The sequence below is a fragment of the Drosophila yakuba genome, chromosome 3R, assembly GCF_016746365.2.
Source record: "Drosophila yakuba strain Tai18E2 chromosome 3R, Prin_Dyak_Tai18E2_2.1, whole genome shotgun sequence".
Taxonomy (NCBI): domain Eukaryota; kingdom Metazoa; phylum Arthropoda; class Insecta; order Diptera; family Drosophilidae; genus Drosophila; species Drosophila yakuba.
Genome location: NC_052530.2, coordinates 18398676 through 18421544, shown reverse-complemented (window position 1 = coordinate 18421544; position 22869 = coordinate 18398676). Strand labels below are relative to the sequence as shown.

Genomic DNA, 22869 nt, shown 5'->3' with positions numbered 1-22869 from the left:
TGCAGCATATGCATATGAAAGTTTATGCTCGTGTTAATAATGAATTCAAATGAGCGAAAATATATTACGTAAGGGGTGGGAAATGGGGTGTAAATACTTGGGCACTAAGCAGATATCAGATAAATATTTAATAAAATATTAATGTAAATATTGTAATATATAAGTAATCGCTAGTTGAAACTGAAGATCAACACTGATTTTTAGGTTTCAGAGTTTGAAAATACTTTATAAAAAGATTAAGAAATCGGCAAAAATCGTAACATATCATTCAATATCGATGATTTGCTCTAAATATCGTTTTATTTGTAATCCATGTATATGGCGCTTGCTTAGGTGTTGCAATAAAATTCCATATTTTCTAGGTGCGCAGCCGCGTAGGCGTTTCAGCGTCGACGCAGGCAGCGCAGTCGGCAGCGAGTTTCACCGAAGCACAAAAAACAAAAAAAAAAACGAAGCAACAGCCACGAAAAGTGGAAACCCGAGGCTTGAAACGAGAGCAAGTTTGCTGACAGCGGAACGCGACTTTATGTAATCGTAAAAACTAGTTTGATGACGTAGCCGCGAGCCGAGCTTAAGAGATCTCTCTTAGTTTCTCTCTTAGCTGCTCTTTAACCGAAAGCACGTTGTCTGTTTAGCGCGTGGCTCCAAACATACACACACACACACTGATGGACAGCAATATCACCTTTTTACCAGCTGCTTTTGTTGTATAATAAATTTTCAGAGGCAAACAAGTTTTGCGGGCAGAGCGGAGCAGAAATGAAATCAATAAATTAATAATAAACCAACCACATGTTGTGTGCCCAATTTTCATTGAAACGTTTTGGGCCAAACTTTTAGCTTGTTTGCATTTTGCCGCTTTTACCTCTTTCTCTGCACTTTCTAAACAAATTGTGAGCGAGAGAGAGAAGAAATTGGCTTTCATGCGTTTTCACATTTTGTTTTTGTCGTGCTTTCTTTTTTCTTTTCTTTTATTTCATTTCATTTCTTTTTTTCATGTTTTTTTTTTGTGGCGTTTTGCTGGGATTTCTACTACTTTTTCTTTAGGCGCAAGCGTCGTGATCTTGTTGGCTTAAAAGATCTTCTTTTTATTGGCTTAGAAATTCTTGCCTGATTTCTTCGAGAGATCTGTATCTGTTCTAAATAAAATGTGGGTTGAGTGAAAGACGGGCGATATTTCGGTTTACGATCATTGGGTGAAATGTGTTAAACAAAGTGAAAACTCTGCACCGAGTTCAATTATAGTAAAAATATAAAAATGTTTACTCGTTTTTTGCTCAACAGTGGCTATGTTAATGAATTTAATTTCGCTAGTTTTGAAAGTTTTACATTTTAAATAATTTATGAAAACTAAAAAATTGACCAAGCAGACAACAACTAGCAAAAATTGGAAAGTTGCACTGCAACACAACACGATCTGTTAATAATTGCTTGAACGCGGGTTTTTGGTTTTTGGGGAAAGGAATTGGATTCAACATTGGATTTTCGGAAGCCCGAAAAGTTCGTTGCATAATGTTGCAGCAACATGTTGCCAGGGCTTGGAGCAACATGACCAGCAACGCCAGCCCTTTCACAGCGAAAATCAGTCAAGCAAACTTCCCGTCTCTTCCCATTCGAGCAGATAAAACACAAAAACCGCATACCGAGTCCAAAGGGAAGGCCATAGGCCACTAACACACCCTGTATTCGAAACGCAGAAAGGGTTTTTTTATTGGAGCTTGAAACGGAAATGCCTTGTGGAGCGAAATATGAAAGTTGAATTCGACTATTGGTGTCAAGGCTTGAAAATAATATGGTTTATATGCAGATTATTTAAATGACTCAATTATAACAGGCGTTATGGTTCTTAAATATTCATATCACAAGCATTTCAAAGAATTAAGTTTTCCCAGCTAATTTAGATCGTAAAGACTGTTTCTCAGAATTGATTTCCCTAAAAGCACCCAGTCATTTTAATAATAATGCTGATTTGTGAATGTTTAGGTAAGGGTGCCGACTGCAGTCGGAACCCAGCTGATAGCTGATAAAGAACAGTCCGCAATCAGCGGCCCATGACTCAGATTCGACAGTCCAGCGGCGGCGTCGGCGTCTGGGACAAAGAACGTTTTTTGTTCGAAATACTGCGGATTATGATTATCGTATCGGGCGATTTGCAGCAAGGCCAGAGAAAATGGAAATGAAAATGAGCAACAAGTGCACGAAATTCAGAACGCAGCGCCCTAGTGAAAAGTGAATAAGTGCAACAATAACAATAACAATATCATTAACAATTACTGGCACATGGTCAAAAGCATTAAGAAAGAAACCAAGCGAGCGACCACGAGCCAAGCCATGGTCTCGATTCTGCAGCACTCTTCTTCAATGACAAAGCACCAGCTGCGACTCGTATGTAGATGTTGCTGCTGCTGCTGCAGCTGTTTGCTGACCCCAAATGACAAAGGTTGGCACGCAAGCCGCCCACGCCCATTAATTAGCCGAAAATTGAGAGCCACTCAAACAAGAAACAAAAAAAACACAAAAAAAAAATGAGAAGAGAATGAATAAAATGGCGTGGAGAAGCCCCCCGTTTGCCAAGCATTTGTGTTTACCAAATTGTTATATTTTCTGTTCATCTTTTTGAGGTTAGGCGAACGCCTTTTGGGGTCACCGTGTGAAAGCAGCAACGAGAACGAAAAGGAGAGCATGCCGGTGCGAAAGAGAAAGCCTACTGCCAGTGGAAAGAGACGGCAGCTATTAAGGGTGGCTGATACACACTACATACTACATACTATATGGGGAGAACTTAATTACTTAAGTTCTGTGTTTATTCGCCCCGGGGAAAAGTTACGACATTCTCTCCAGATATGTAGTACGAAACTCGGGTGGTTCAGGGTGATCAATAGAATTAGTAAGCAAATCATCCGAGTTTCCACACCGAAGAAACCAATTACTTACGCAAGTAAGGTCATCTCACAAAAAAAAAAAAAAAAAAAAACCATCTAGGTTACCCCGAGGTTGCTAACTAAAACCGAAACGAACACATACGGCAAAAGTACAAGTCATCAAAATTAAATATATACTTGTACATAGCCACATATAGCCATCGAAAAAATGGCTGAGAAACTTTTACAAAACAAACTGTTGTTTGTTTGGCGGTTCTGTTTGTTTGTTATGGCCGTTACCCAAGGATGTGACAATGGTTACTCGAAATGTGGCCCAGAACGCAAGTGGTTCAGGGCGCAAAAGGTCCTGGGAACGAAACTGGGTCATCAGCACACTCTGGGCCACACATCTCAAGTGGATTTCGGTTTCCAATTGGAGGGCCAACGATTGTTGACACTGGTTAATGTGCGCCCGTTTGTGTTACCAATTACTTGTTGCTAAGCAGGGCCAATTCGAACTGAGTTTGGCCCATTGAATCGGTTTGTTTTAGTAGGAATTCCGTATATTGGATCTTAAGTTCATATGAAGTTTTAAAAACTCTTCTATATACAGAGTTATTGGCTTAAATGCGATTTTGGTTGTATTTCAAGAGTTTTTTTTAAGACTTTGCAACCAATTGCAGATCCGATAATGCTTTAAAGTTCAACTTTAGTCACTAACTGATCGCCACACATTCAAGACCACCTAGTTAGCATATAAATAGCATGCATTTTCCACAGCTACTGCTTTTTATAGTAGGTGCTAATGGCTTAAGCGCACAAATGCCAATGGTTGGCATTTAGGCAGCAATAATATTTATGCAAATGCCTCAAGTGGCCCTACAGAGATATGGAGATATGTATGTTCTGTTTTCATTTAACTACTCGCTAAAGAGACCATGTGTGCAACACACAGAAAGGTGGGAGTATCGAGCTTAAATGGGCCAATGGGCGTGGCATATTTACCTTTTATCACAGAAATTTGCGGCGGCGTTACAAAATTCCTTAGAATTGGGGCATTTAACTAATAATACTAGGCACAGAGGAGATTGTTGTGGTTGCTGTTGATTGTTGCTGTTGCTGCTGCTGTTGCTGCTGCTACTGTTGCTGTGGTGTTGATGATGGCTGCTGCTGCTGTTGCTGCTGCTGTTGCTGTTGCTGTGGTGATGGTGGTGGTGGTGCTGCTGCTGTTGCTGCTGTGCAGGATGGGCGCAATTATAATGTTGCTGTTGTACCGACGATTGCTGATAGGAGGCTGATGCAGAGGAGGATGATGATGTGGATGCAGACGCAGATGCAGATGCGGATGCGGAGGACGAGGATGCACTGAGGGGATGGTGATGTTGCTGCTGGTTCAGATGCCGCCTAATGGACTGATTGATGCGATTCGTTATGGAGTTGGTCAGCGCCGAATGATGGCTATGCAGATGGTGTGATGATGAGGAGGATGAGGCGGCCACCGACGAGGAGGCTGCTGATGCGGAGGAGGAGGACGAGGAGGAGGCGGTTCCGAATAGGCGGCTGGCAATGATGCTGTTGCTGTGGTGATTACTGTTGCTGCTGCTGTTGCCACTGTTGCTGTTGCCGCCGTTGTAGTGCGTATTGCCCGCACAGGCGCTGCTGCAGTTGTTGGAGGAAATCGCACTGGACGAGGGCGAGGGGGCGGACCGCGTTAGTATGTGTTGCAAGTTGCTGCTGCCGAATGCCGCCTGCAGTATGTTGCTGGGTGTTGCCAAATGCTGCGCCAGTGTTGCCGAGCCACTTCTACTGGTTGCTGCTGCTGCAGCCGCTGCTGTTGCTGCTGCTGCTGCAGTTGCTCCACTTTCGTAATTCAGGTGACCCAAATGCTGTTGCAAAACCGAAGGCGCAGCTTGCTGCTGTTGCTGTTGCGGTGGTGTTGCCGTTGCTGCTGCTGCTGCCGTGTGTGGGTGGTGTTGTTGCTGGTGCTGCTGCTGCTGCTGTTGCAGCGACGATCTGCGCAATAATACTGGTGGCGTCGATATCAATTGCTGCAGGCGACTGCAATTGCCGCTGCTGCTGCTACTGGCCGCTGCTCCTGTCGCGACTGTTGTTGCTAATGCTGCTGCTGTTGCAGATGTTGCTGCCACAGATGTTGCCGCTACCGTTGCAGTTGCGACTTCAGGCGCATTCTGAGGCTCTCCGTTCTCGCAGCAACAATTATCGCTGGTAGCAGGTTGCTGCTGCTGCTGCTGCTGATGTTGCTGTTGCTCTAAATTCTCATTTTCGTAGATTTCATGCACACTTCTCTTTTTCTTGATTTTCACATAGGGCTCAAACATTTTACAACTTTGACAGCAAAACACTTCAAAACACTCACACACCTTTATGTATAATTATTTAATTTGGTTTGATTTGATTATAAAATACACGGATTCCTCCTGGCTTGTGTAAAAAATTGCTCAACTTTTTGGTGCTTATAAATTTTTCATTTGCACAAATCTCTTTGTTGCCACATGCCGTTTGCTTGATATTTAGTTGCCTTACGATTTGTATATAATTTTCGAGTGTGTGCTCGATTTTGTTGTTTCGAGTAGTAGTAGTATTTGATTTAATTTTTTCTCTTTTTTTTTTTTTGTATGTTATAGTTATATTTGGTGGGGCGACACACGAAGCGAGAGAGCAGGCGAATGGCGAATGCGAATCCAATCGAATCGAATCGAGTTGAGTTGAGCGCTCACAAAACGAACGAACCGCTTCGCTTGAAAGTGCGCGTCGAAATGAGCTGAAATTTGAAAATACAGAAATTTCCGCCGTCCACTCGCGACGCCGACTGCGATGCTCACTGCGATTGCGACGCCGGCAGCGCTGCTCGTTTCAGTTCTCACTTCGTTTCGCAGCGTGCCTCTCTCTGCGTTTCACCATGTAACACACACGCACGCACACCTACACTTTCATTTCGCTTTGTGTGAGGTCGATGAGCACATATGGGAACGAGTGGGACAGCTGTGGGTGCAGGGGGTCGATTGGGAGGTACCCTAAATAATACTCAATTGCATTGCTGAGTTGATCATATATATATATACACTTAATAATATATTCCGCTTTTTCAAAGCCATATGCAAGAAAAAATTGCGTTTAACTACACAACATTGTAAAGAGTACGTGGCCCTTAGGTCGTCGATCATTTAATTTAATACGAAAAATTCTGATTGGCAAACATCCAGAGAGTTACGTTCAAATTCAAAACCCATTTACACATATTCTTTGTTCCGTAAAGAATAAACCAATGCATGGGCATACCTTTATCTTATACGATTACTGGGCAACAGAAGGAAGTGAGAGAGAGAGAGGGCCTGAGCAAAAAAGAGCGAGAGCCCAGCAGCGACACTGAAAATCAAGCGCAAGTGCAAAGAGTGAGAGAGGGCGAGAGCGCAAGCGAGAGAGCGAGGGAGAGAGAGCGAGGGAGAGAGAGCGAGCGTTGAGGGCCAGCTGATAAATGGTTTCGCGTGTGTGTCGTATACACTGCGTATACGCGTTTTTCGTGTGTGTGGGTGCGCGTGTGGTCGCAGGACGGAGGTTACATTTGCCGGCGGTCCTTGGCGTGGCGATAAACGGTAATCACTTGGTCACAGAGGCGGTCCGATCCGGTGCGCACCTCCCCCTCCACCATCGCTTTCCCGTTGACCACCTTGCTAGCCTTCTGGCGCGTCCTTCAAGGGCTTCTTCCTATTAGTCGTGCACATACCCATACGCACGAGGCTATCGAAAATGCGGGGCTACGGAGAAGTCATCAAGGAATATGGGCACCATCTGAAGAGCCTCCAATCTCCATACACAACAACACAAGTAATTGGTCTATTTTCCAAGGGAACTTGACAGAATGAAAAGTTTGTTTCCTTGAACAACTTTAGTCCAGCATTTTTCATCCATTTCTGCATCCAGCTAATGCACATTTCAAGCATATTTATAAAACACATTTGTTGGGAAACAATGTGTCATCTCCAATTTCTTTCTCTTATATTATTGATATTAAAAGCAAAAACTTATTACTAATTTTTTAATCTCAGGCATCATATTAATTACGCTTTAGGAACTTTAAATTTTAAATTCAAGGACACGTTATAAACAACTAGAATAGCTTTTTGTCAGTGTATCCTGTCATCCGGGAACAGTTGACATTGGAACGTCCTATCGACGCACATCGCCGGGAAACGTAAGCTGTCGTCCTTTGTCAGAAAGTGATTTTTTTTCTTCTTTCAAATTTGGGTGGCACATTGTACTTGTACTTGTACTCGGCATATTTGTGTGTGTATCCAAATGGGGCGTTGTCGTTGTCGTTGTCGGCGGCATTAGCCATCCAACTACGAGTATACATATATGTACTCTGTAGAAACCAGCAACACATGTCGCTGGCAGTCGCCCATCATCACAAAACTCTGGCGGGGCCACCCAGCTGCAGATTTGTTCTTTCAGCCGGCGTTTCCTCTCCTAGCCACGCCCCCACTCCAAATCCACTTTATCCACTTCCCACTTCTTTCCACTTGATCCATGGCGGGCCGAAGCAGTTATCCACTTGCAACAATTGCAACTGCAACAGCAACCACTGCTCGAATGCACAGAGGGAAATATTTTGGAATTATAAAAAAAAGTCTTATAAAATCTCAAATGATAGTTCTCTAAGAAAAGCCATAACTTTTAAATTTACACCAGTTATAACCACAAATTTAAGAATTTAAAACATAACTAAACCTCTACATTTTGAAGAGTTATAAATATAAGTTATATTTTAAGAACTGCTAGAAAATCATTTATATGATTTTCCCTAAGTTTCTTAGCAGTAGAAACATTTTCAAATAGAGCAGACCGAAAGCACTTGTTTTTTTGTCAGTGCACGACGCAAATGCAACTACACTTCACATGGCACCACTCGGCACATTCGTCTCATTTATGGCGTGCAAATTAGCATAGGGCCAAAAGGGCTTCGTGTGTGTCCTTTTAGGCCACGATGGCCATGGTGGCCACGGTGGCCATGCCGTACAGAGAACTGAAAACACTAGACCCGTGTCCAGATCGCATCAGTTTCAGCTTCTGTCCGCCTCGCATCATGTGTGTGTGCGTGTGTGCGAGTGTGTGACTGGTAAGTGAGTGCTTGCCTGCTCATTAGTTAGATGGTCTGGGTACCACTGACATCGCCAGAATGTGTGAAAATTGGACAGTAATGCGGCCCTCCTTGTAGTTGTTGGTGTTGCTGATACGGATGGTACACACAGGACCACCCTTTGAAGCAGCGACGCTGGAGGTGTTGAAAGTAGCAAGTACGAGTTGTGGACGGGGTTTGGCATCTTGTGATATTGGTTAGCTAATTGAGATATACAAATTTCCGCCTGGAAAATGGTTGCTTGTTGCTTCAATAGCAATCAAATTAAAAATAGTATTCAATGGAATGTCAAACAGGAAGTGCATTTTTATTTCTATTAAAAATACCTAGAGAAACTTTTAGATTTCAGCTAAAATGTGTTGCCAAGCCAGAATTTACCAGTAAAGGTTTCTGAAGGTTCATGGACTATTCATTGAATCAACAACAATTTCAAGGCAAACTCGCATACAAAATATACACTGAACGGTTTCTTTATAATTCGCTATTTAGCGTATATGTAGTTGTTTGATCATCACGATCAATTTCAAAGTTATCACCGCCCACTCGGCTAATTATGCCACAGTGGCCATATAAGGGGGGATATGCCTGAATATATATTTGATGGCGATTTGCTCATCTCATCTTTGAAATCAAAGGCCGGCGGAGACGGACGTTCAGCGACCTTTGGGCATTTTTGTTATTTTCGCTTCGCCAACTGGAGGCGTTCGGCGTTCGGTTCAACTTCCTTTCGATTTTTGCGGAAACATTAAACAATCGCAACTGGTTCACCTTTCCACTTAGTCATTGAATCTTCAATGAGAGTCTCAATTTCATTGGGACTTTCACATTGCCCAGCTGACCCCTGCTGCTCTTTTTTCCGTCCAATATTCACACAGCTCCACCGCTCTCTCCTCTGGCATCCATCGATTTTCAATGGATTTTTGTGTTGTTTTAGAAATAGAAATTTCGCCTAATGCTTTCCAATGTGTTTGAGTGTGTTTGCTTGCCTCTGTGTGTTGTATATATGGCTATATGGCGATATTGCAAAATGCTCATGCACATGATTTACTTGACACTAATTTCCATAAATAAAACAAAAGTTTAATAACATCGCCCCTGCCGCTTCAATGGGTCGCTGACAATAACCCAATTTTCAATCAAGGCAGGCGTTGTCGTTCCCCCGGCACAGTGGTTTCAATGCTTAAATGGTTTCAGAAAAAGATTTACTGATATACTTTTAGCATTAACTTTCAAGATTAAAACGTACATTTATGGTCCATAATTTACGCAGTCTCGTAGTGTGGCCAAGTAATCATTAATAAAGTAAAAAGTAACGTGTGTGACCATGCTGTTGAAAATGAGTCTAAATTAGGGAATTCATTTAGTGAAAATAAAAAAAAAAGTATAGCTTTTTATGAAGTCATAAAAAACTCTTAAACGTGATCTAACACAGTGTTTTGATGATTATGGACGATTACTCATTTATGGCCGCAGTTAGAGCACCGTGCAACATTGTAATCACCTCAGATGACAAAATTGAAATCGAAGCAATCAAATCTGGAGGCTGCCATCTCGGCCGATTGCGTGGGTCGTTTTTGGCGCGTTGTCGAAAGTGTTAATTGATTCGATTGCCCTCGAAGTGAAGTGAGGTGGTTTTTAGGGAAGCCCAGATACAAAAATCGTTTGGCTCCAGAGATTGAAGCCAGCGATTAACGTGTTACGAGATGGCTAAGTCGAGTTGCATCCGTTAGATACGTGAAATGGAGTTGTAAAGCTGGCGCGAAGAGATATTGAGATACGGCATCCGAAAAGAAAAAAAAAAGCTGCCGTGGGATATAACTTCCGCACTCGTGCCGCGGGTGAAACTTTTCAGAGAGCGAGAGAAAGCGACTGCAGGGAAAGAGACGGGGCGAGAGCGACTTTTCGTAATCACTTTGCAGCAATTGGCGTTTTGGTTCGGTTTCGGTTTTGTCGGTTTGAACGAACACAACGAGAAATTTACATTTCACATTTTCACAATCTTTTTTTTTTACTTTTTTCATTTTATTTTTTCTTTTTATTTTTTCCTTTCCCCCTGCACTGCTCATGTAACAAATGAGTGATTGGAGCAGCTTTCCGCATTTCACACACTCACAGACGAGCAGCATAGAAATCTGCGCTTTGTCGTCATCATTGATCGCCGTCGTCTTGGCCTGGCTTTTTTATCCGCCTCTGTTGCTTTCTTTGCGACGACGTCGGCTCTGGGAGTTAATTGTTTGGGTAAAATATGTTAAGGGGGCCAATTTGGTAAGTGAGATTAATAGGAAGATCCTTAGCTTGGTGTTTTCACATTTTCTGAAAAGCATCAATGCTTCTTTATAAAGCCTCACAGCAGAGTCATTGCATTAGAACTAATATGCACATCAATGAATATAAAAACTAATGGGTAACTGCAGGGTTATTAATGCTTTAACTACGTAAAGTTACAGTATTTCTCTTTAATCTTACATTCCAGAAATAAGTAATAATCTTTTGTTACAGAAATAATATTCTTCCACTGATTTCATTATACCATTAACCCACGCAAAAGAGAAATTCCTTAAGGAATTAAGATATATTACACCCAACTTCAAACATTAAATCCATTAAATTAATCATTGCACCATCTATCTATTCCCAATTTCCCCTAAATAAATCCCCACTAATTGAGGCCGTTTTATGTTAACGTAAATGCGTCCGAAATTGGGCGAAATCTGTGCGATTTGATCGCTTTCGGTTGATTGCTTCGATGTTTTGTAACAGAGATCAGCTTTTTCCGGCCCATTCCCTGTCACGCGCCTATCGAAATCTAGTCCAGTGATAAATCATAAAATGATTTACAATTCGGGTACGCTCCGTTTCGATTTGTATTTGCGTTTGTTTCTCTTTTTTTTTTCGTAACCCAAAGCCAAACCCATTTCGGCCCGGCTTTTATTGGACTAAAGTCTAATGGGAAGGGGTAGGAAAATTGTTGCCAGGCGGTGAGTGAGATTCACGTGGCCTTGGGTCGAATATTTATTGCCTTTGTGGTTTCGATTATACAATAATTCCGAGATGCTGAGAAGAAATAGTTCAGGTAGTTTCAACCAAATACTGATTGAATTTCCTGTGGTCCAAACATGATTCTCCGATAAACAAAGCAATGGACAAATTGCAAATGTCACAACGTTGTAAAATGTGCAAAAAGTCTAAAGCACACATTCATCCAGGCGGCTCGGGATCATCGCACAACGTATTCATCAATTGGCAGAGGAAAAACCAAAAAAAAAAAAATGAAAAATAAACAAAGTCGAAGGTAATCCAAACTGGAGACAAAGCGATCTCTCACAGCGAGGCGAAGAACACCCAGGATGGGATTTTGTCAGATCTTATCTCGAGCCTCAAACGAAAATGTCAAAACATCCCATCCCCTGCCATCCGATTACCTCCTTTGGGTAATTGTGTGGAAGGTAAATTATGAAACTGTCGTTTGGGCATCTTCTTGGCCTGGCTTAAAATGGCATCGCCTGACTGACGGATCCAGACGATATAATGCTGCATATATCCCGCTGCTAACCGCAAGAATGGCGAAATGGCCAGAAGCCGTACAAGTGGCGAGGATGATGAGCCGGCGGAAAAGGAGGAGGAGGAGTGGAGGATAGGAGGATAGAAGGAGGAGGTATGGATCTGGATATGTGCATCCCACGGCGTTTGTTTACGCTCATTAAACGTGAAAAGGTGCCACCCGAATAGGCAAACCGCCTGCAGACCTCCGGCCGCGAAGCCTTAGCACCTGTAGACCAGTCGGCAAAAGAAGAGGACTCTTCGGTCTGCGTGTGTGGTCTCTTCGGAGACGGAAAAGGGAGACCACCACAACCATCACCACCACCAACGCCGCCACCCTTTTCTCCTCCATTCTTGGCCGCAAACAATTCTCTAACAATTACGCCTCAATGGCATATAATTCAATCTTCCGCTGGCATTGCTCTTTTGTCTGATGGATGTGTGATGGATAGCTCCCAAAGAGGAGGGCAGAATGCAAAGAACACACACGCACACAATGTACATTGTACATTGTCTTAATACCTTTTGCCAGGTGTGGATTGTGTATCTGTATCTGGCCATCTGAATCCGTATCCGTGTATCTGCGGCTAGGCTAATTTGAAGTGCGTGCATCATGGACTTCGTGTGTGGCCTCAGGACTTTGGGATCAGGGAAGGGCAGCGAAGCGGGGACCACAGTGAATACCCATTCAGTGGGAAATCAATTAAGTGAGCAGGGAAATCTGAAAGGATTTCCTTTGTGTGCGGCTATAAAATGATTCTTTGTTCATTTTCATTAGGTCTCTTACAACTAGAAATAAATATATGGATTAAAAATGTTTTGAATCACTCGAGTAATGTGAATAATTAGTATAATAATGTAATTAATGAAAGTTTAACCACATATTTAATCGAAATGATATAAGAAGTTATTGATACATTAACCTCTCTGTGTGCATTAATAAGTTAAAATGTATTCCAACCACAAGTCTATCCACCATCCACTGTACCCATCGAGCACTAAATTCAAACGACGACTTCTGAGAGCCTTAATAAACAAAAAACGAAAAAAGTTACCAAGAATTCCCGACTGGCTCTCATAAAAATTTCGTGTTTTTTTCGATCTTTTTATTTTTGTTTAATAATTTAAATAAAAAATGCCACCAAAGTGGTTTCGGGCTATAGCTGGGCAAACACGGCTTATGGAGTGAAGTGCGAGTATGTGTGTACGTTAAGCGCAGACGCAGAGCCTAAACACACTCATATAGCAGATACAAGATACAGGGTAGGCAAACAAAGTAAACATGTGAGGCGGCCTCAGTCTCAGTCTCAGTCGCAGTCGCAGTCTCAGTTTTTGACTCTCGTGGAACGAGAACGGCGACGGCTGACGATTCTTGCCACACACGATCATCAAGCGGCGTTGGTGGGCTCTCAAACCCTGAAACCCTCGAAACCCGGTGCCTGGAACCACAGACGTCTCGCTCGAACGGTTGGTTCCACACAGATCCCAGATCCCAGGTCCCCGGTCCCAGAAAAGCCAGAGCTCCGATGGCAGAACCCCCCGAACAGATTCAGTGTTGCTGGGCCTAAGATTACAGGAAGCGAACACGACAAGCATTCAAATTAGCTAATTAGCGGGGAAGATTAATATGCGTTGATTACTTTTTTTTTTCTCTGGACAAACAGATAGCTAGGATTCAAAGTGTTTCTTTTGTTAATTTTGACATCATTCCATATTTAGCTAAAAACCTGACCTAAGAACCTGACCAATGCGAGGGGAAACCCGCTGAAGCCAAATGGCCAGGCCAGTTGAGGTGGCCAAGTTGAGTTGAGAAGACAAGCCTTAAAACTAAGGGCAAAACAAATGCAACAAGTAGAATCGTTTTGTTTGTCGCCATGCCCCGCCTCCCTTTTGCCTTTTTATGGATTTTATGGCCGCTATGCTATTTCGCTTTAATTGTTTTCCCTGAGCCCTCGGTTCATTATTCCCGTAATCCAAACAGATCAAGTCCAAGGCCTCCTTCGGTGTTCCTTTTTCATTTTATTGTTTGCTGCCATTTAAAATCCCCCTTCCAGCCTAAAGAAGCTGACCTTTGACACTCGACTGCGGTTCGGTTGTTTTGCCCGGGCGTCGATTAAGGCGGCGGGTAATTAATTTTCCTTTTTTTTTATTATCATTCTTATTATGGGGCATTTAGCTTGTAATTAGTTTGTAGAATTAGCCACAGGTTGTTGGGTTGTTGCGTTGTTTGCTCGCCGGCTTCTTGGGTGGTTTTCTGTGGCCGGAGGAGCTTGGTTAAGTGAATTCGAGATGGTATCAATCTGGTTGGCCACTTCTTGGTAATAAGGCTTGTACTTTGTTTGCTTTTGCTGGAAAGGAGACCCGCAGAACTTTGTTTATGGGCACTTGGCTAGACAAGAAGTATGATTCAAAGGCTTTGCACTCGCAGTGAAAACAATGCTCACCCTAGAGAAAATCCCATTAGTTTGGGGTATGACAACGCCTTATCAACTCAAGGCTGTCTTCGAAATAATCGGAATTTTGATTAGAAATTTCATTGAAGTAATCAAGAGTCGATTTTGGCAAACTGATAAGCAGTTTAACAATGACAAATGATAGTCTCAAGGAAAGAAATGTTGCAGCACATTGAACTATAAATATACGAGTATATTAAGATTATGAATAAGTGGAAAAATGATACATTAATAATGTTTTTCTAATCACGATGTCCTATAACTGCAACTTTCAAATCAGCTGTTAATCAAATAAACGCATACAAACGCGTACTGACAAACACCCAAAAAGCAAACTGTGAAAAAGAAACGCCAAAAAGCAATCGCCATCGTCAAGGCCCAGTTAAGAGAGTTAACAGTACAATGGACGGTGGTGAGGAAAAAGAAAAAAAAAATATAAAAAAATTAAATACAATTTCGGGCGTCTGCGTCTGGCGCCCTAAATGAAGACAAATTGTAAATAAACGTAAATTTTCGAAACGAAAGAGTGAAAACTGTGTGCGGACAAACATTTAGCAGCGGCGGGTTACATAAAAAAAAAAATGAAAAAAATGGTAAGAAAAGGTTTGAAGAGTCCGCCAGATAGATGGCCATTAAAATAAAGTCTGGCCGAAGAAGAAGAGCAAAAATAAAATAATACAACAAAATGAGGGTTACGCACAATATGCGAAGTTTTGGCTTCTGTTGCTTCTGTTGTTGTTGCATGTGTAATTAAGCGAAATTAGGACAGTCTCCTCCGTGAAGAAAAAAAAAGAGATGCAAGTTAAAATTTTGGAAAAAGAAAGCCGCGGGAAAAAGACTCATTTTGGAGAGACAGTCTTCGGCAGTCTTCGGTGTGGCTAGTCTTCGGATTTCACAGTCTTCGTCTTCGGCTTCGATCAAACTAAGCCAAGTTTTGTTTTTTTTTTTCTTACCCCACCACCACCCCCCTCGCCGTTTTTTGTGGCCGATTCGTGTTTGCCGCTTATTACGTTTGTTGCTGCTTTTTTGCTTTTTGCTTTTGCTGCCGCTGTCGTGCCCCCTTTTTTGGGGCCATATGGCGACGCCGACTGCGACGCCGGCGACGAGGCTTGCACAAAAAACGCGTCGCGCTTATTATGTAATAGGTAACGAACGGCGTCGCTACGTTTTGTCATTTCGCCGTTTATTTTTTGGATACCCCATACAGTGGGTAGTATTATTTACCGCCCAACTTGCCCATAAATAGATGGAAAATGAATTTATTTATGCCCAGGAAATCGTTTCTATTTGGAAATCAATGCGAAGAGCGCTCTTAGATAATAAGAAATATACTAAATACTTAGCTTTTTTATTGAGCTGTATTTAAACATACATTTATTGAGGTCAAACCATTGATAAGAATTAGAATAAACTCGAATCCTTACAAAAAAGAAACATTTGTTAAAAACTCTATATTTTAAAACACAACTATCAAATGTTGTAAAAATAAAAAAAATGGAACATTCAAAAATAACCATTAAGATATCATTTGTAAACTTTATTTAACACTTCTAAAATATTAGAGTAAGAGTATTTCCCACTTCAGTCAATCCAAGCAACTCCCTTTACTTCTGGTTTATTGTTCGTTGCTGTTGCTTATCGTATATTTTAGTTTCAATTTTTCGAAGTTGCCAAAAAAATTGAGCAGGCCAAAAAAGCGAATGCAACTGCAGCTGCGGCGGCTAAGTTGCAACTGCAACTGCAACTTCCAGCGGCAGCTTCAACTAACTGTGGGCGACTCTCGCGCATTGAAAGATAAAATTGTCCAATTTTTTGCTGGTGTTTTCATTTTTATTTTTGGCTTCTTTTTTTTTTGGCCGTGCTTATTTTATAATTTGCTGCGCTTTTTACAGCTCAAGCCATGAAAAAGAGGTGAAACTAATTTTTGTTTTTGGTGTGGAAATCCGTCGCACCGTTTATGTAATGCGGCTATATTTTCTTTTTGGTTTTTATTTTATTTTCCGTATTATCCAGAGGGCGCTGCTGTGAAATGTCACTCCCAGAATGGGAAAAAGAGGAGTGCAGCATGTGTGTGCAACTGAGATGGGAATATGGGATGAGGGGGAGGGGAGTATCTCTTCGGCGGGCTGCACAATTAAATCGATTGCACAACAATCGCAGAAACTAAAAGACAATTGAAATTAGAAAGGCTGCGCAGAGCTGGGCGAATTTAATGTCTGCGGTATTTGTGTATTTGTATTTGAGAGAAGAAATAAAACAAAAAGTCCTACAACAAAGGTTGAGCATCGTTGGCTGTGAAAGGTGAAAGGTGTAGATAATCGGGCAGCAGAGAAAAGAGAGTTTTCGAAGTCGTCGTCGTGTGTGTGATAGCGGGTGAGATTTGGGTACATTTTGGGTATACAACACTCGAATCGCGGGTGGCTTCGATATGTTTCGTTTCCCTCTGTCTGTCTTTTCGGTTTTAAATATATAAAATTTACGGTCTTTCGCTTCGAATTTCTGTTTTTGGTTTTTTTTTTTTGTGCTGTTTTTGGTTTTTTTGGTATTTTGGTTTAGGTGTTATGAATTCGAGTGAAATCGCAGTACGAAGATGCGGGGGAAAAAGTGCATGAATTTGTTTTTAGGCCACCGATAGTTCCGGCATTTCGAGGGAAGTGGGGTCAAAACTTTCGGGGCGTCGAGAAATTGATTGGCGAAGCGAATGGAAATTCAATTTGTAATGCGGCAGTGAGAGCGATACAGCGGGTGGCGTTAATCGTTAACGCTTTGGCTGTGGCCAAGCTGTGGCTAAGATACATTTCTGTTGGCCAATTGTTACACATAAGCGGTGAAAAGTGTTAAGAGGGTGTGAATGTTGGGGGCATTTGCATAAATATTGCATAATAAAAGCTAGCCGCTAAAAGCATTTTCACAACCTGCTCGCGGAAGTGCTATACAAAATATAACAATTGCACAAGGAAGTTCTATTGTTAGCAAAAGTAATTAAATGTCACAAATACATACTTATTATTGCTAATTCTTATTCCTTACAATCTGATTATTTACAGTCTTTTGAAAGCTTTACAGTACATTCTCTTATACTGCTATGCCCTCATGTAAACTATCTGTTATATAAACACATATGTAAGTAATTGTTCCTGTGTGTCATACAACTGTTATACGTTTGATGAACTTGTATTGATCGGCAATAATCCAACGACATATCGAATTCCAATCGAAAGGTGAAAACTGTATTGAAGTGATTTGTGCGCTCACAAATGTGAATCTCAATATAACACTTACTATTACAACAAATCGAATGGTGAACAACAGTTCAGAGACACGAATGTTCGTGTCGAAATGTCATGGACCCTTTTCCGTCCCTCTCCCCACACTTGGCACCCACTTTTGCCTTACCCACGCCCCCTAATAACCCAAACTCCCCCCTTCCGTCCCGACTAAGAGAAAGATAGTGGATAATAAACGAACTGCCCGCATTGTTACAAGAGCCTGGGGAACTTTTTCTTGTTAGTTTTTGTCTGGCCAACACATAAATTTCCCTCGCTGAACTTTCAAAACCCAAATGAAACTGTTCAAATGAACAGCGACGATTTGCATTCAACTTCTGCTTCGGACTGGCCATTGTTTTTTGCATAATTTCACTGGGAGGAAAAGCCAACTCTGCCCAAAAAGGAAAAACAAAATCAGTTCACCTTCCATGGCCGCAGATCTCCGATCGTTTTCCGAAAGAAAGTCATTAAGTGAATGGAAGACTCCAAAGTAGCGAAGAAGCGGCTGTCGTAGAGCAGCAGCAGTCACAAATTAGCGTTCAAATTAAGTGATTATCATTATTATTAGCCGGAGATACATTTCTGAAAATGTATAAATCGAGTTCAATTTGCTGTGTGTGCTTTCTGTTAGCGGCTTATTTAAATGAAAGTTGGAAGGGGTGGTGGTGGGGAGTTGGAGTTGTGAGTAGTAAATCGGCGCCCACATCGATCTCTATATGATACTTTCTAAATGTGCGACCGCGTTGCACAATTTTTCTTCTGCTCTTCAAGCTCTCGATTTTTCGGCGGGGTAATTGCAACTGCAACTAATGTGAAATTCAATTTGCTGCCCCAGAAACAACAACATATGCACTGGGAAAATGGAATGCTAACGCTACAAGAATAATAGAATTTAACTTTTCAGAGTTTTGTTTTCATATGTATAAATGCACTTCTGTGGGACAGAGTGGAAAACATTTGGGTCATTATAATATTTACCCAAAAGGTGGTTATGTTATTACTCAAAACTCTTTATAAGACATATTCCATTACCAAAGCCATGCCAATTCGTGACCAATCTTGGTGATATTTCTGTCGGATTCGGAAATAAAACTTTCCAAGTTGCAAAATTTTCAAAGCGGACGACAAACGAAATTTGTTTAACTTTCCACAGTCGCAGCAGCAGCAGCAGCAACAGCAGCAGCGGCAAAGTTCGGTTATGTCATAACACAGAGGTGAGGTAAGTCGGCGAAAGGGGGGCGGAGGGCGGAGAGGGGCGGGAGAGGTGCGATTTCCCTCAAGTGAAACTGTAAGCTGTGGTTATATACACATACATACATACGTATATTTCTTTTCCATCAGTTTGTGTTTTTTTGGAAAGCCGCAAAAAGGCAATGTAAAACTGAAGTCGCACAGCCGCCGTCGCCGCCAAAGTTGAAGAAAAAGAGCGCCGGACTGACTATCCGTAGGCCTCTCTTTTAATGCGTGGGGACAACCAACAGCAACAACAACAACAGCAAATACATTGGGGCCAAAAAGACAGCAGCAGCAGAAACAACAACAACATTAATAGTAGTAGCAAAAACAACAATGAAACGAAAACGAAAGTGTGCGCATCCGCAATTAAAATTGTAAACGCAAGAGTTTACAAAAGTGGTAGAAGCAACAAGCGCGGGGAAACGACATAAAAATGGTTGGGTTTTCAGAAAAATGCCACCAAAATGCGGTCGCTCGTCTGTCAAATTAGAGGCACAAGTTTTCGAGTGAAAATTTTGACCCAATTTCGTTGGTTTTTCGGCCGAAATGCGATTACCTAATGCCGCCAGGAGAGGCAACTCAGTCAGTCGAAGTCGCGCCCTTGCCTTTTTTTTATGTATTTTTACCTAAAGTATATCTCAAGGCTTAAGCCTTTTTTTATCACAGTCAATATCTGTGAGATTCGCTACAGTATACATTGAATATTGATGGAAAAATGTAAATGTGTCGGCCAAAAACCCGAAGGCTTTGTAAACATAAATGATGGAATCATAAATGCATATTTTTATGATCTTTATTCTAATTGATATACAAGGTAAATTGATCTGTAAAACAGATTTGCTACCCAGAAATGATAGCCGTTGTTATATGTGTTTAATCTGAATTTTAAGAATTTCGTCTTTGGTCAATTAGTTGTAAACCCTTTTCCCTCGTCGCAAGATCGTTATAACTCCAGTTATTTGGGGCACGCATGGATCGGCGCAACTGGTTTGCTTATCGCTCGTATTTTCGGACATTTTTTAGAGTCGTTATAAATGAATAATTGCGCTTGGGTCTCCAAAATGGGTCACCCGAGACGAGATCTGATCGAATCGGATCGATTCGAATCGTATCGCATCGATCGAGTTTCCCTTTTGTCTCGCAATGCAGCGTAATCGATTTAAATAAATTATAATTACTCACGCGGAATGGAGAACGTGTGTTTTTTTTTTCTTAAATGGATCCTTGACTCAAAAATGCCGACATGGCTGCTTAAGCTTACACTTTAATGAAAAGCTCTTTCGGGAAACCCAATTACATACCTGTAACGATAAGATAAGCAGAAGTAATCAGATTAAAATTGGTCAGGGATTACATACAAAATTAAGGGTGTAATAAATTATTTTAATGCCTTTTGTAAAAAACAAATTACACCCATTTTAAATCAGAACTTTATGTCCAAACTCAACTCATTCGGAACTCAAAGATTTATGATCTATGCATTTAAGAATCTTTTACTTTAAGAACCCCATTAAAATTAGCTTAGACGATAAATGTCTAAAGTCCCCGAAATGATTCATAACCCACATCGAGTTCCCAGAATCTACGCTCAGAAACATCATAAGATTTAAAAAAAAAAGGGAATCTCAGAAAATTTCAACAAAGTATAGTATCCATCAACAATCGAATCGAGCCGAACCGAATCAAAATGAAACGAACGAAACGCTTTGATGGATCAATATATCGTAAAAAAACAAAAATATGAAATCACTTTGTGACGATGATGATGACGACGACGACATGCCAAAGTGAAATTAGCCCAAAGTTGAAATCCATTTAGAAATCTACATGAACTCAAATGCGTGTGTAAAAAGGTAAGGCAAAAGGTACAAAAATTAACAGCGGAAAAAAAGACAGATACATTCGACTTGTGATATTAATCCCGCCATAAATCAATGGCAACCGTCCAGCCAGACATCGCACAACACCCGTCAAAGTTGACAGGGTCCCCTCGCTATAGAGGACCAGATACAGATATCTGTATATGGTGGTACGGGGGTAAGGGGCTAAGGGGTAAGAGGGGTAAGAGGGCAGGGCTGTTTGTCATTTGGGCCTAGGCGTTGGCCCATAGCTGTCCATTTGTCGTCTATCTTCGTCTCGGCCCTGTGGCTTTTGTCATGTGCGACTTTTAGGGCATCATGCCCGGTTATGGCTTCCATCTGATCGGCCGATGAGACCGACCCTCTTACACACACACTGACACACACACACACAACAGTATTTTGCCCCCACTTTGCTTAGCCCAAAACGCCATCGAAAGTTGAGTTTACTTTGGCCATATTGGGGTTTGGGGGGTCTCATCTCGGCTTAAGCCGCTTCGTGTCACTTGGCCCATGGCTTGTTAGGCCCTCATTTTGTTATGCCCTATTAAGAAAAAAAGATGGAGTGCTAAGATGAAAAGGTAGGACTTGTTAACTGGCTTTTCTGTTGAATTGCACCATATACAGTCATGGTCCTAGGGACTTGGGTTACTCAAATGGGAAATTTGTGCAGATGACCTGTTACCCTTTAATTAAATATTAAATATTGGGGAATATTAGCTTTAAAAATATATATTAAATATATATTTAAATTATACCATATTTTACGAGATGCTCCATCTTCCGCTTACATTTTTACAAGACGGTAGAGTATCTAAGCCGTGTTAATTCCTTGGTTTAATATTCAGCTTTGGCGGCTTGCTGCAAAAGCATCCAAACAATTCGAGCTGAAACAACAAATAGTCACGCATAATCTCCAAATGGAGGACGGACTGGGCCCAATTTGAAGGCGAAAAGCCCATGTGCCGCTGATGCTTCTGCTTGGCTAACTGACTTGGGAAAATGACGAACTGAGAAATTGGCTAACTGGCTAACTGGCCAACTGACAAACTGGCTAACTGACGACCGTTTCACGGCCAGAGACCGGACCCAGACCCCGTTCATAGGCATAGTTTGGATCTCACAGTGAAAAGCAGCTGCGATGTTGAGTTATTCACACAAATTTCACGCCAATGGACAACAACAGCGCACTACACTCGCTGTTGCCGGCGATCCGTTGAATGGCCTTTGGAAATGATTTCTGCTTGGCAACAATTGCAAAAGCCATGGCTAAAAACAATTTCAACCGCAGCAGCAAAACATTAGGGGCATCGGCGATTGCGGAGAGAAAACTGTTTGAAAACAACTGTGACGGAAAACTTGGGAAAATTGTATTGACGGTCGCAATTGGACACAGATTTGGTAAATGTAGCTCTAATTGCCATTCAAATTTAATCAACTTGGAGAGCATGCGAAATGAACTCATTGAAGAGTTTAGAAGTTATAATGTAGAACTTGAAAACTATTTATTGACTTTTAAGGTACAAAATCAGATAAGAAAAGTAACTATATACAAAAACTCTATGTTTACACGTAGCTCTGCACCATCCCGATCATTATCATTTCAAATTTCGAATGGCAGGAGAGGGGCAAAAACTATTATTAAACTTGGATTTCGGATCTGGCGCGACTTTCACGCGCGACTTTAAACGCCGGCAAAACGCATCGTTGCACAAATTTGCATTCGCTTCAAACACACTCAAACATTCGAACACATGCGAATAACATGTAGGCAACCAAAATGGAAAGCAGCGGCGAAAACTGCAGCAACAACAATAACTGACAACTGTCATAAACATAACTCGGGCTCAATTTAGCATTGTTGTTGTTTTTGTTTTGGCTGTTGTTGTTGGCGTTGGCCAGCGTCTTGGTTTGGTGATATCGCCTGAGCATATCACCGCATAACGATTTCCCAACCCCCAATTACACTGGAAACAATTTCAGCACGTATCACCTCATGATGATGAATTAAATTTATAATATGTACTTATTATATCGCATCAAAAACTTTTCCAAATATGCAAGCAATCCTAAATTAAAAAGTTCTGTAAGTTTGAAATATTAAAGTTTTTTCGCAGTGTACTGCACTACACCATTCACTTGGCTTTTGTACCCTTTTCCCCCTCGCCCGCCCATCGGCAACTTTGCATTTGTTGCTTTTGTTCCGCTGCATAGGAAAATAAGTGAAACAAAAGCAAAGACACATAGCGCCTTCTCTATCTGCAACTTTGTCTTTAATGATTTCTCCTTTGGACAAATTTCTTGTTACCTTACTACACCTGGGCTCTCTTTCTCCCGCTTTTTGCCTGCTTTCAATTTTTTATGTAATAGTTTATGAGCTGAAACAATACGCCGCTGGCTGCCTATCAGCCTGACGCTTTCTTCGTACCCAAAAACTTCCCCAAAGAAGAAGAGCAAAAAAAAGTATCTCACAGATACCAAGCATCCGCACAT

At 41.5% G+C, this 22869-nt stretch overlaps 1 protein-coding gene and 1 long non-coding RNA gene across 4 annotated transcripts in view; one reads left to right on the top strand and one right to left on the bottom strand.

The window, feature by feature from the left end:
- LOC6537370 (protein roadkill) overlaps positions 1-22869 on the bottom strand; it is a 60279-nt gene that overhangs the window by 7785 nt on the left and 29625 nt on the right. The window contains exon 1 of one of the 3 annotated variants that reach the window (XM_015192813.3): positions 3867-5246. The exons of the other annotated variants lie outside the window; for them this stretch is intronic. Within the exon in view, the coding sequence (XP_015048299.1) occupies positions 3867-5200 (1334 nt within the window). The 5' untranslated portion in view covers positions 5201-5246. Of the gene's footprint in view, positions 1-3866; positions 5247-22869 lie in introns of those variants that run through there. 3 annotated transcript variants of the gene reach the window in all.
- On the top strand, positions 5395-22514 carry LOC120321962. The gene is made up of 2 exons (XR_005561694.2): positions 5395-21896; positions 21953-22514. It is a non-coding gene; the product is annotated as an uncharacterized LOC120321962 (long non-coding RNA).